The sequence below is a fragment of the Rhipicephalus sanguineus genome, chromosome 6 (assembly GCF_013339695.2).
Source record: "Rhipicephalus sanguineus isolate Rsan-2018 chromosome 6, BIME_Rsan_1.4, whole genome shotgun sequence".
NCBI classification, from domain to species: domain Eukaryota; kingdom Metazoa; phylum Arthropoda; class Arachnida; order Ixodida; family Ixodidae; genus Rhipicephalus; species Rhipicephalus sanguineus.
Genome location: NC_051181.1, coordinates 36,786,392 through 36,800,870, shown reverse-complemented (window position 1 = coordinate 36,800,870; position 14,479 = coordinate 36,786,392). Strand labels below are relative to the sequence as shown.

Here is a 14,479-nt window from a genome sequence, read left to right as displayed (position 1 = left end):
CGACATTATTGCCTTTAATCTTCCGCTGTGCTAGCTGCGTACCTTTGGAGCTTAGTTGCTATCGATGATGGCAACGATTGCGACCGCGGTTTCCTGCGCAGCGGTTGCTGCAAACGGTAGTTCTGCCTTCAATCTATGCGCGCGTGGTGTGCATACTTTCAGAACTGCGTTGTTGCAATCTGTGATCATGTCTACCACGTTTCTGTCTCCAGCGTTGCAGGACAAGCAGCATTGCTTGGAGTCAGTGCGCGTTGGATGCGCGCGTACTTTCCTGGTCACCCGTGATAGCGTTGACACGACCGCAGTTGTGTTTGCACAGGTTGCTTGGACCACGTACGCGCTGGCCACGCGTGTGCCTTCATAACGCCGTGGTTGTCATTCTCGATCGCAGGGCTAGTGACGACGAGTAGCAGTTTCGTTTTTGAGCACTGCGTCAAAAACGTGGCGACAGTTCTTGAAGAACGATTCTACCCCAGTCTGCACGCGTATCAAACCCGCCTGCAGTATCATGACGGATGGACGATCTGTCGCCAAGCATCTCAATGGCGAAAATTTTATGGGGACGTGCGTGTGGTGCCAGAAAGCATGTCTCCAATGAGGACACGAGTCTTGCGATGTGACCGCACAGCTCTGGAAGTCACGAGCCAACGAGAAATTGTCGAGTTGCTAGTGTAATTTTGCAGCAATCCTAGACAAGCTCCTTTTCCTGATGTGGTAACACTCGCGAAAACTTCGTTGAAGCGGAAGTACCCAGGAAAAATATTCGTTTTAACGAGACATTTTTCACGTTTTTTCTACAGGCGGCTGACGGGGAATCGAAAAGTATTCGTTGTGGCGGAAATTTCGTTATAGCGGAGTTTGTTATAGCGGGATTCGACTGTATATAAAAATATGCTCATTATGCTTTCTGGCAAGGCAGCACTGTTTTGAATGTTACCCGGTGGTTGCAGGAAAACGAGGCACGTGAGCATCATCCTGTTCATGGGCTGTGTTTCCAAGCCACAGCTGACCATCGTGACCCAGTGGTGTGAGGGATCCAGCCTGTACAAGCATCTACACGTGCTCGAGTCAAAATTTGAGATGCTGCAGGTCATCGACATTGCTCGACAGACAGCACAGGGCATGGAGTGAGTTGCACATGTGGCTTACTGTTGGTTTGATGTTACTGCAGCCGATTACCTTTTTAGTTAGCCAACCATTGTTGACTACTCTGAGGGCTCTAGAAGGTTTTCATGTTTTGTCTAGTGTAAAGTTTCGTTTGTCAGTGTTTATTTCCTCACTTGCAGAAGACTTTCTTGATGAACATATGTTAATACATAGTTATTTATCTTCCATTTGCTTCCAATGCGATACTGGTCACAACTACTGCGATTGCTTTGAAGGGAGTGGCAACCATTTAGAACATGCCATGAGGTGATGATAAAAATGAAAAGATGATGTGTTATAGTGATAAATTAGCGCACCTGTTTAAAGTCTTTAAGTGGGAAATATACAGTTTAACCCTTTGTGTAACACACTGTCTGCTGCCAATAATTTTTAATAAATTGGGTTAATAAATCAATTTAATATTGTGCTGATCAGCTAACTAGCCTATCGGTACATATGAAATAAGTATGGCAGTTTACAGTTGGCAATGCTGTCTGGTGTGCAGTCTTGGGCGTACAGTTGTCAAATGGAGTAACATTCATGTGCTGCTGCAAATCCCAGATCACGCAGTTTTTTTTCTTTCCACTTTGTTTTGCTGTGTCTGTGTGTGCTTGGAAATTTCATTGGCAAGGTGCTAGTTCATACTCATTCTCGTATGCAATAGTTCTTGTAAACTTGCTGTAGGCTCAAGTGAGCTCACGTGTGGTGTGTTTCATTTAGCTTGCCTTTTATGCATTATACATATTTGCTTGTCTGCTAGCTGACGGTGTTTTTATCTTCCCTCATTTTCAGCTACCTTCATGCCAAGAACATCATTCATAGAGACCTTAAATCAAACAGTATCCTTTTTCTTTGTTTTTCAAGGTAGAAGAATGCCATAAAAGAAGGTAAGGTGTACTGTATTTTGGCACCACTGAAAGGTCTGGCCTGGTTCAGTTCGATCTTTTAGCTCTTGAGCCTGAACAAAGTGTTGTCGAGTTCTGGGTTATTTCGATGGCTGCACAAAGGTTACTTCAAAAAGATGAATTACAGTGCATCAACTTTTCCATTGGAGTTGCCGATAAAAAAAGAGAAATTACAAATTTTAGCTGTAAAGTCGGGAGTACCCCAAGGTAGTGTTCTGGGACCACTTCTGTTCCTCTTATTTATAAGTGATCTCCCGAATGAAATAGCCATTTCTGTCAGGCTCTTCGCAGACGATTGCATCATATACAAAAAATAGACACAGTGAGTGATCAGGTAAAATTGCAAGAAAATTTACAGAAAATAAAGAAATGGTGTGAAGAATGGCAAATGGCGCTAATCCCCTTAAAAACTGTAGTTATGACAGTCTCTAGAAAGAAGAATTAATTTAACTGTACGTATTATATTAATAATCATGAACTTAAAAGATTTGAGCAACCTTGGTTTGATTTTTACTAGTGATCTTCGCTGGAATCATCACATATGTAGGTTATGTGTGTGCAAAGGCCAATAAGTCTCTCTGGTGTCTTAGGTGCCATTTGCCGTTTGCAACACAAGAAACAATGTTTAGCCTACAAAATGCTTATTAGACCAATCATAGAATATGCTAAAATTGTCTGGGACCCTTTCTGTGTTACGAACATCTCGAAAATTGAAAAAATTCAGCGTCTAGTGGTCCGGTTCATATTCAATAAATATCGGTGGACCGATTCACCATCTCAACTGTGTGCACTAGCAGAGCTACCCACGATTCAGGTTCGAACTGAATACGAAAGACTTAAATATCTCTACCCGATTATTGATCACCATGTTCATATAAGGTATGCCGACTATTTCGATATTCTTCGTAGTGAAACTTCTAGACATCGCCATTGAATGTTCATTCGTGCTCCTGCTGTTTACACTGATTGTTATAAGTATAGCTTCTTCCCATGAGCTATCAACGAATGGAATTCTCTGTCCGAGGACGCCGTTTCGTGCTCATCTGCAGATTTATTCTTAAAACACATAGATCATATTCTCTAACAAAACTTTATATGTCGGTATGGGATCTAGTGCATTTAATTTTATTACCTGGTTGCATTTCTTGGTGTACTTCATTTGTCCCTTCATCTGTAAGTTCTGATTGTACATGTTAAGATCTGATTCTAGAATGATTGTTATGGTTTTATGTATTGTTTTCCACTCCTGTAATAGCCCTGTGTAAGGGCTGATAGTATCTGTAAATAAATAAATAACGATGAAAAAAAGAAAGCCTGTGGTGGTAGCTAAGGCTGGTGCACAGTACACATTGCAGGCAAGCAAGCAAGTTTGGTTGCCTTTTCTTTCTGCACGGATACCCAGTTGCCAATTCTGTTTGTTATAACCATAGAGCATACAACAATTTTCTGTGTCGCAGAGGCTCATTTGGATATCTGTCATATTTCAGTAAGTGCAAATGTGCTAGTTTTCAGCAGCATGTACCTGATTTGGGAGTTGAATTTTTGTGCAAGAAGCCTCTTAATTTCTACATATGTGCTACACATACTTAATGAGCACTGTCTCTAATGCTCATCCAGTAAATATGTTTATCAACGAAAGTGTGTGTGTTAAAAATGCACAGCCATAGCTGATAACAAGACTGTCAGCACAAATTGTCAGTTGATTTACCATGTTTACCGCCACTGTCGCCAAGTGCTTTCTGAGTGAATACGCTTCCTTGTGCAACCAACATTGCCAACGTTGCCAAGCAGCTGTTGTACCTTGACCTGATTGTGTTCAGACATATTCTTGCATGACGACCTGACTGTGAAGATTGGCGATTTTGGCCTAGCCACAGTAAAGGCGCGATGGAGTGGCTCTCAACCATTCAGTCAGCCAACTGGGTCCATCCTGTGGATGGTGAGTGTGAAACAGTGCAATGCAGCAAACATCAGATTTACAGGAAGTGAATGCCTACACGAATCCTGCTGCCGTTATAAAAACTAGGCAGCGTTATTATCCAAGCTACAAGGCATGCTATGCCTATGGATTTGTTATCAATAGCACATGTTGTAAAAACAAGTGTATGGCAAAGCTCGCTCTTACAGTCAAAAGTGTTGTGCAAGTAATGTCATTTCTTTTTAAATTTATGTCTTAGATCATTTTTTTTAACCATTCACAACACAGTCACTGAATGTGTATTTCTGCTGAACTCCATACCACAGCTGTCATCCCAGCCAAGGTGGCTGCATTTCTATGGAAGGGAAATGCAAAAATGCTCATTCACTCAGTATAGATGGACATCAAAGTACAGTCGAACCCAACTATATCGAACCCATTTACATCGAATTGTCCTGTATATCGAACAACTTTTGAACACGGTATAGTTACAGTGAGAATATATAGCGAAAATTACGGTTATATCGAACGTCAAGCGGAGCAAAAGTGCCCCCGGAAGCTGGCTTTCCATCGTAGTGGCGGGAAAACTGGCGCTTTTTCTCACCGCTCACTGCAAAAGTGGTTTAACCCGGCGGCGCATGACCCACTCTCCCTACCGTGACCGCGCCTCGAGCCGCCATCACCCCCCTGCAAAAAATTATCCCAACCCGCCCGCAGCGCTTGCTGAGACAGCCAATCAAGGCCTCTTGTATTCTCGTCGTGCGAGCGCGTGGGTCGTGCGAGTTATCTCTCTGCATTTCTCATTCGTTGTGCTTCACACCGTGCGCCTGTGCCATGATGGCTAGCGTGAAGTGGCAAAATTTGCCTTTCTCCGTGAAGCTCGAAATTATAAATCGAGTTGAACGTGGTGAGAAGAAGTCGGACGTCGCGGCAGCGTGCAAGATTCCGAGGAACACTCTCGGCACGATCTTGAAGAATAAGGCGGAGATTAGGGATAAAGCGGACAAAAGACCCGGTGCCCGTGGCGCCCGACGCGTACGCACGGCCGTGTATGAAGATGGCAGCCGTGTACAAGTGGTTCTTCGACGTTCAGTTGCGCAACCTCCCCGTGTCCGGCCCCATGATCGAACAAAAAGCAAAGGACATGGCTTTTCTCCTTGGCAGGGGGGATTTTCAAGGTGGCTCTGGTTGGCTACAGCGGTTCAAAGAAAGGCATGAGAAACGACGATCCTTTGCCCACATCCTCAGTGGTGATTGGTGCTCTCGCACTAGTCCGGCGCTTCTGCGCAAATGTGGAAGGTTGCGGCCTCGCCTGCTCCGACTCTTTAGACCATGTTGAGAAATGCGTGCTGTCACAGGCAGCGAAGTTGCTCAAACAGAAAAAAATGGGAGAGTATTTCAAACGCAACTAAGCTAGCTTCGTCCATAAAGTGCTTTCATGAATGGTGTGTGAATTTATGACGTCCAATTCTTTAGCAGGCTTATATCGAATTATGCCCTATATCAAACTGACAGGTTTTTTTGCGAGTTCGATATATCCGGGCTTGACTGTACTGCAGCTGCTCAAAATCGGTCCGCAGTGCCTCCGCTGTTGCTTTCCTTGTACAGTAGAACCCCGCTGTTACGTTCCTCACTGCTGCGTTTTCCCGGCTGTTACGTCGTTTTCCGCCGGTCCCGGCATAGCTCCCATAGGATACAATGTATTGGGAACCCCGCTGTTACGTCGTAACTGTCGGACCGTTCCCGTATGATACGTCGCGAAGTGCGCTCGGAGCCGACCGAGTGACTACCAAAGAGAGCGGCCATGGTGCATTTTCACGCAGCTTGGCCTCGTTTGACCGTAATATTAGCCGCATGAGAGGCGCAAGCAACAGAATCTTTCAATTGATGCAAACAAAAGCATGGCCTTCGAGATTCAAATTGCAAAGATGGCGTCTACGTAACTGTTCGCGAAAGCAAGGCCTTCGAGATTGGCATTTACTATTGACAAAAGCATGGCCTTTGAGGTTTGCATTGCACAAACATGGCGTGTATGACGTAATTGCTTGCGAAAGCAAGGCCTTCGAGATTGGCATTCACTTCTGCCATCGCGTTGGCGTAGACTCATCATCATTGTTATTTGCGGAGAACGGGAGGAGTTCGAGCTGGTTGGAGCTCGCATGGTCGTGCGTGCGGTTCGCGGTTGGACTCGCCGCGCCGGTCGTGATTGCGTGTGCTTAGTTCTTTCATGCCTACAGCTGTTGGTGTTAAAAAAATCACATACGTTGATTACATTTCTGTGGATGAGGCCGTCCTTAGCTCCGCGTTTCTATCCATCGACTAGATCGCGGCTGAGCGCGCCAATTTTCGTGCTGCTCGTAAGAATTGAAATAAAATTCTGTACCACTAAATATTTTGCCGTTTTTCCTGTTTTTCGTCTCTTACGTTTCCCGTCTCTTACGTTTATTTCCTACGGTCCCTTCAAAAACGTATCAGCGGGGTTCTGCTGTAATGCGAAAGTGTTTTTTGTTGAAAACCCTGGAATTCATTTTTTGCCTGAATTTTGTTTGTGCAAATGTGTCGATATGAGCATCACTTTTGAGTAAGAAAGCATTTATGCTTGGGTCAGTGTTATGTTTTTCGTGACTGCTCTTTCTGTTGCGATTGCACAGGCTCCCGAAGTGATCCGCATGAAGGACCCGAACCCATACTCATTCCAGTCGGACGTGTATGCCTTTGGCATTGTGTTATATGAGCTCATCACTGGCCAACTGCCTTACTCCCACATCAACAACAAGGACCAGGTACGGTGTCTTGCATGAGAATCGAGCTGTGCATTTCTGACGAGGTGCGTGTGCTGTCTAGATCCTGTTCATGGTGGGGCACGGTCTGTTGCGTCCAGACCTGAGCATAGCTCGCAAGGACACACCCAAGGCTCTGATTCGTTTCACCGAGGACTGCATCAAGTTCAACCGGGACGAGCGACCCCTCTTTCGACAGGTGGGTGCACAGCCAGAGTTGACAACTAAACCCTTGGCAGTTTTTTTTTTTTTTTTTGAATCACCACTCATCAAAGTTCACACGAAGAAGTTTTTCCGAGATAAAGCTGCACATATGTTAAGCCCTCGGCTATCTATGCATCTTTTTTGTCTCCTCAAGGGTTACTTATTAACGGGGCCCTGCAACACCTTTCCTAGTAACCATCGAATGGCTTCACTAAAGGACTTTATTGCTTCATGAACCAACTGCCTCAAAATTTTTTAGAATCCGCCAAGCACGAGTAGAGTTACAGAGATTTGTCGCGCGCTGTAATTGCTTTCTCTCTTCTCTCGTCCCGACGAACGTGCTGGAAGCTAAGCAGGGAGGGATGGCATGGGGGAAAGAAGTCACGTCATGAGCACGTCATGACCTTGAGCACTTTTTTTTTTGTTTGAGCACGCGGCTAACCTTCAGTGAGATCGCGAGCGCGCGTGTGGGCACGTGGTGGCCTCCCATGGCAGCTGCAGTAACTATGCAGCTCACGATGCTCAAATCAGCCAATGGCCGTGAATTTGGGTATATGGCACGGTCATTTGAGTACTATATGGCATCATTTGTAGAGAGAAGAGGGAGCGATTTCTAGCCGACTCTGAGAATTGTAAATTCCAGGCCACGTGCTGTGCTATAATGCTTGGCTCACGTGTTCTCGGGAGCCTCGACTACCGATCAACAGTGTTTTCTGACCACGCTGAAGAAGTGTTGCAGGGCCTCTTAAAGTTCTCGCAAAAAATTTTTCCCAGAGACAAGATTAAGCTGCACATCCGAACATGGCGACTTATGTGAAACGGAACATAAAGACAGGGAACAAGATGAGACTGGCACTGTGCATTTTATTATGCGCAGTAGAGGAGAGCATGCGTGCACTGAGATTTGCAATATGTTGACGGTGTCAGTACAGCTTCCTGTTTCCTGTGTGTAGCATAGACGAGGCCAGAACAAACAAGATTGTGACATCCTATGCTTCGCTCACGTACCAAGCATGAGATGCCACACAAGCCAGCCACTCAGCAACAATTGCCCGAAGGGATACAGGGCGCTTACTCTTATGCTTGCGTGCCATGTGCGCATCTGTTCCAACACACGTAGAACCAAATGAATGCAACAGACTTAGGCCAAGCAAAGCATAGGGGACATTGCTTGTTGCCTTTAGCTGTAGTTTAGTAATTATGACATGGATTGAAATTAATTGAAGTGGACGAAAAAAAAACACCCATTCCTCTTGTGGGGTCCAAACCCACAACCTTCAAATTCTAAGGTTGTGGATACCCCCACCGCAAGTTCTATCTTCGTGCGCCTTTCACGCGCCGGAGATGACTGGCTTGTTTGATCTCGGCTTGAGCAGCATTCATTGGCAGCACTCATGCGCTCTGGCTTGCTCAGAGAACATACAATGCGTGGGTGGCGATGTCGATTTGGACTTTACAATGGAACATAATGGCAGCAGCAACAGAAAAAATGCACCTGGAGTGTTCATATAATTGCTGTCGCAGTAAAAGCTGTTTGCAAATAGTGTGCGCGTATGTTTACTGTGAAAGGTAAGCTATGTAATGCTTTTTTATTGCGATAGCAATTATATGGACAGTCTCGGCTGGTTTTTGTCCGTCGCCGTCATTCACCGTATATGTATAAGTATGTATATATATATATATACAGTAGAACCTCGTTGATACGTTTCCGAAAAAAAACGCGGAAAATAAACGTATGATCCGGGAAAACGTACAATCTGAATCCAGTAAAAATTGAGGCTGACAAGCCCATATTAAGGTGCATGAGCAAAAAACATTTATTTCTCAAAAAACATGGAGGGACTCTTCGATTTTCGAACACCTGGCATCTCGCTGGCAGCCAGAGGTCAGCCAGCTAGTTCCGGACCTGACTGGAAATAACGTCGTGGTCACGTGTGTTGAAATCCTGAGACAACCCGAATATTGCAAAATCGAACTCTGGGGCAAGCAGCGTAAATGTATAGAAACGCTGCCGCCGTGTCAGCAGACGAAACTTTGTGCTGCATAAGCCATACCTGCCAAGTCTCCCGGATTACCCGGGAGACTCCCGGATTTTGAACGTTTCTCCCGGTTGTACGGGTCATAGGAAAATCTCCCGGGAATCCAGTTTTGCCCCGCGCGTCCAGTGCATTGCGTGCCCCGTGCGTCACGGTGACGCGAGGTGGGATGTTTCGCGTACAGATGCGCTACACGCAATTTAAAAATTGATCCTAAATGTGTTATAGGTTATATCAGCCGTTAATATTTCGTAGATGATGCGTTTGTGTACACACAAATCTATCCGACAAGTTACCTCGCCTTCAAAATTTTGTGTCACTGCTGCTTTAAGGGGAGACGCGGGTCTTGTTTTTATTTCTTTTATTAGCTGGGTGAACTGAACGAAATTTAACAAACTTATCCCATTTTTTCTGCAGATTCCAAATCTATAATTAGATTTTTGGTAGCTGCATTAGTACAAAAGATGTGCAGTCTCTAAAAGCATATGTCTTACGGGAATTTTTGGCAACTTTGCTTTGTCAAACACTGAGAGAGCTGGTTTAGCCGGTGATGCTAATCCGATTGTCTTCAACAAACTTTGAATGCAAAATAAATAGACGTAAATGTCAGTGAAATTTTTTTGCTGCATACTATTTCTGATAATCGAGAATTATAATTTGGTGAACAACATTATAAGAAAATAAATAGCATCACCGGCTAGACCAGCTTCCTGGCAATCTTGCCACATACTTTGTTTTTGTGTTTGACAAAGCAAAGTTGCCAAATATCCCCGTAAGAAGTATGCTTAAATATGTGTTAGAAAATGCATATCTTTTGTTCTAATGCAGCTATTAAAAATCTACTTAGAGATTTTGAATCTGCAGAAAAAGCTGAATAAGTGAATTAAATTTCATGCCATTCACCCAACTTTTAAAAAACCATTTTTTAAGACCCACATCTCCCCTTAAGTGGACAGCCCAGCACTTAAAAGGGTAGCCGTTACCGATGTCTGTCGAGATAGCGTGTACACCAGCGCTTGCGAACGTTCCCGTCTCAACAGTGCCCCTTATGGTCCCATTGCCTGAAGAAATAACTGGTAAGCAAGCGACGACAGGCCTTGCACGCGGAGCGATGTTATCGCATGTGCCCTTCGCGCGACGGTGACGGCCGGGTCGTTTCATCTCTGCTTCAACCGCGTTCGTCCCTAGCGCTAGCGCGCTTTTACTCGCATGTGAAACTGAAGATGCGTAAGCGATGTTATCGGTTTGGACTCTGTACAGATCAGCGGCGACCGCACAATCTCGCTGACAGTGTCCGTATAATTGCTATCGCAGTACCCCCCTCCCCCCCCCCCCCCCTTGAGTAGATCTCCCGGATTCCGTTTCACCAAACTTGGCAGGTATGATGAGCGTCGGTTCTTTCTGCATTGCCGCTTGGAAATATGAGGCTAGGTTTGCCGAAGAGCGGGAGTTATAATCTCGAGCATACGCATTTGGCATACGATCACGTACGTTCGCAAGATCACGCGCGACTCGCCCCGTCCATGAAGAAAATTGCCGCCCCGCTAAAGGCTTAACAAGCTCAACTCTGCGCAGTGCACGTAACAATCGCGGTACAACACGATTTGCGAAATCTCGCAAAAGTGATAAGCGTCCTGAAAGCGACAGCTGCTCGCGGCTATCGCATACTACGTCGCACACTCGCGCTGATCAATTTGCGCTCTGTCTTAACTTGAGACATGCACTGGTATGTTCGCCGCCGCTCGTAATCGTACCATCTCGCACGGTGGAACGGCGGAACAGGCTTTAAAAGATAATGCCCTGCGTAATGGCAACCGAAGGTGAAGTCCCCAAGCGCCCGCATTGCGATCCGTCGAGTCCTCACAAAGATGGCGGCGAGCGCCCATCCGTCTCGCCTGATCACCAGAAAACTCCCAGATATCTTCCAGAAAAATTTTTTTCTGGCAGCTTCTGACGACCCGCTGGTGGGCAGAATTGTCCAGCCAGAGAAAAACGAACGCGCCGCGCGATGGGCGGAGCGACCCGAAAACGAACGCGCTCCAGGAGAAAAGTGTGGGGGAAATTGTCAGCCATATTCACTGGGCACAATGGCGGCGTTGCTGTGGTTACGTGTCGCGGTGTGCTGTGCAGCGGCGACGATGCGGCGACGGCATGTGCTTTTCCGTAGGTCTTGTACCGAACCGTGGCAGACTGGACGAGCGACAGCCTCCATTCTTTGGCCGTATTGTTAGTTCCCCCGGCTGTTGTAGCCGTGGGGTCTGAACAAAAGTGTGTGGAACGAGTGTGCATCTATGTACTGTGCTACGGATGAAGGATTTGCAATGCTCAGCAAAATCGTGCCACGTGCTACACAAAAGACTTTTCTTTTTTTTAGAGCCGTTTGAAGATTTTGATGGCCAGCGTCGCCGCCTGCCTTGGGGTCGGAGTGTGGTTGACAGAGAGCGGCGATTGAGCAATTCTGAGAATACACGGAGGGGACGATCGAGCAATTCGGAGAAGACACGGAGGGGACGATCGAGCAATTCGGAAGAGACGCGGAGGGGACAATTGAGCAAAGCAGAGAAAGCGCGGAGGGGGCAAAAGCACTGCGGAAATGCCGCCGTCGCCGCGCTGCGGCTGTTTGCCACTTCACGCTTCACGAGTACACGAGAGGGCCCTTTTTGCGCGCCTGAATGGGAGTTTCTGACTACAAAACGTATCATACGACCGCAGTTTTCTGTGGTGCTGAACATTGCTGCCGAATAATCGTATTTTCCGGGAACGTATTAACCGGAACGTATTGCACACAGCTGTATTGGGTTATTTTTAATTTTCGCGATTTTGAGCGTAGGAGCCGGGAAATCGTACTAAGCGGGAACGTATCAATGAGGTTCTGCTGTATATGAAATTCCCAAAGAAAAATAATTTAGAAAAATGCTTCTGAAGCGCAATCGAACCAGGGACCTCTCGCTCCGCAGCCCGTGGCGATAGCCACTACGCCACAAAACGCCGATCTTCTAGGGAGCTAACGGCGAGCGTTATATGCACACCCTTTACCGCAAGCCCGACTCAGAGACGGCAGGCGCTTATAAGTGTTTCTTCATTTCCAGCGAGGTGGCACGAGGAGCGCAACGAAGGTCTTTCGCTTGCTGTAGTGGCCGTGTTTGCGAAAGGAGCGCGCTGTTCAAATAGAAATAAGTAACAACTGCGACATTTAGTTCGCGCTCGTCCTGTGTGTACCTGTTCGTTCGTTTCGTGCGTCCTGCTTTATGTTTTAGCAGTGCGCTTCAAGTATCGAGCTGTGACGCATGATAGTTCGCGCTCGTCCTGTGTGCGTTCTTTTCGTGCGTCCTTTGGGCTCGAGCGACGCGCTGGCAATTTCGAGCTGCTTTCCGTTCTTCGCGTTAGATTTCAATTTGTTGCTATCGCATTCATTGCTTCGCCTATGCGGCGAAACTGTGGCTTTTTTTAATCACCGCATTCTTTGCTCACCTCAAAAGGATTTTGCAAAATTTGCCCCGTGTAATAGACACAGATCCCAACTTTGCTTTGGTTTTTCCGCAAAAAAGAAGTGCATTCATTACGCTGGTAAATAAGGTATATAAGATACTTGAGATAAGATAACAGTAAGCTGTATACATTATATATAACTGTTGTTTGTGGATTGAACATTGTCTCGCAATCTCGACACCACTGAACATAAAGTTAATAAAGGGTGATTCGATGCGTTCATGTCATGCAGTGCCTGAATCCTGATGTTGCTTCTTTCATCCTTCCTTAGATGTTGGCCTCACTAGAGTCGCTAATGCGATCACTGCCCAAGATCCACCAGAGTACTTCAGAGCCAACGCTGAACAGAACACACCTGCAGTCCGAAGACTTCCTCTACGTGTGCGCCTCACCGAAGACGCCCAGTCAGTTTGGTGCATTTCCTTTCTTCTCCACAACGGGCAACTTCTGAGCATGTTGTCCCTCAACGTGGAAAACGTTGCTTCCTCATGCTCAACGAGCCTTTCGACGTGAACGGGTTGGATAGGCTTTGGAAGACGCCTGTCATGTGGAACCTACTCCAACCTGCCTTCTTTGCCAAGCAGGCAACGAGATGCCACGCGTGGGCATGCACAGCACGTGGCTCACTTTTCGAGTCCGCTGGCTAGTGGGTGACGACATCGAAACAAGAAGTCCACCAACAATCACGAGTTGGCCAATTGCAGCTGTGAAGTTGCATATAAAACTGGCGCAGCGAGTGAGGACACAAACGGTGCTGCGGTGTGCATCTCAAGTGGGTGTGTGCTCGTGCGCACCATCTCTCCATGAAGCATACGTTTTGCCCTTCTGTGCAAGTTGAGAAAGGATGTCATTGCCAGGACAAGGCTGGGATTGTGTGTACCGGTGTGTGCCGAGACATTGCCTGTCACATTGGGTGCAGTGGAGCACTGCTCTTAAACTCTGTGATCTGTGTACAGCGAGCGTTGTAACATAGAAAAAAAAAAAAACTTATGGTAGGGAAATGTAGAGTGCAACAAAAAATGAACTTCTGGAAGAAGACTAAAAGGGAAGAACACAGACTACTGCTTTTAATTAGTGTTGCTTGTGTGCTGTACATTTTAATTTTGTTTCCTCCTCATCCTGTGTTGTGTTCTCAAGTCCCGGCAAGGTTCTTTGCAGCAGTGGACACGCTGCACAGAGAGCGGCTTTGCAGTTCGTGCCACGTCTGGAAAGCTGCCTGCCGAGAGTTCGTTACTGAACGTTTGGCATGACTGTGTGGCTTGTAGAGTGAAGAACCTGTGTGATGCTGGGATCTGCATATCCCGAAGAACTCGGTGGGAGAGAGCTGTAATAAACGAATCAAAACAGTGCTGTTATGAGTGGTAGTGGTTGTGCTGCCTTATGTGTAGCGCACCACTGTGCAGAACATACAAATGGGTGTGTTGGTATTTCGCACTGAACAGTTCAGACAGTCGCACATTTGCTGCACCACATACAAGAGTCAAGTACAAGCTTTCAAGCCAGTGTACACTCTCTTTGTTCTAGAAGCTCTGCAGAATGTACTGCATATTCATCAATCTAGAGTTTTAGACAATGTAACCCATGCAGTGTATTAGAGCTGAAGTCCATGAACTGCACAATGAGCATTGGGAGACTAAATACACACCCAAGCCTTGCCATTCATGTTACATGAAAAGTTACATTTGTAAGGGTTTAATTGTGACCCACAACATTCAAAATTGCGAAACGGCGCCACGATGCAAGACAAAATCACGAAGGAGCCCACAAAACACAAGCGCCGACGCTTATGTTTTGGCATTTGTGTTTCGGTGCTTGTTTTTTGTGTGCTCCTTCATGATTTTTCTTACTTCATGGCACAAAACCTTACCAACTAGCCCAATTTTCAGTCTTACTAAACCCTCAACATTGTTTCATGTACTGAGTTGGTGGCATAAGCCACTAGTTCCCAATGTTTTTTGCAGGCTGTGTAGTCGCTCTTAGGTAGTCACACTTCTACTTGTT

At 46.1% G+C, this 14,479-nt stretch overlaps 1 protein-coding gene across 2 annotated transcripts in view; it reads left to right on the top strand.

Annotated features, from left to right (window-relative positions):
• LOC119395704 (serine/threonine-protein kinase B-raf) overlaps positions 1–13,826 on the top strand; it is a 77,145-nt gene extending 63,319 nt beyond the window's left edge. For both annotated transcript variants that reach the window (XM_037662715.2, XM_037662714.2), the window contains 6 exons: positions 951–1,127; positions 1,939–1,985; positions 3,872–3,990; positions 6,621–6,752; positions 6,814–6,948; positions 12,750–13,826. In XM_037662715.2, the coding sequence (XP_037518643.1) occupies positions 951–1,127; positions 1,939–1,985; positions 3,872–3,990; positions 6,621–6,752; positions 6,814–6,948; positions 12,750–12,929 (790 nt within the window). In that variant the 3' untranslated portion in view covers positions 12,930–13,826. The remainder of the gene's footprint in view (positions 1–950; positions 1,128–1,938; positions 1,986–3,871; positions 3,991–6,620; positions 6,753–6,813; positions 6,949–12,749) is intronic.
• The last annotated feature ends 653 nt before the right edge of the window (positions 13,827–14,479 follow it).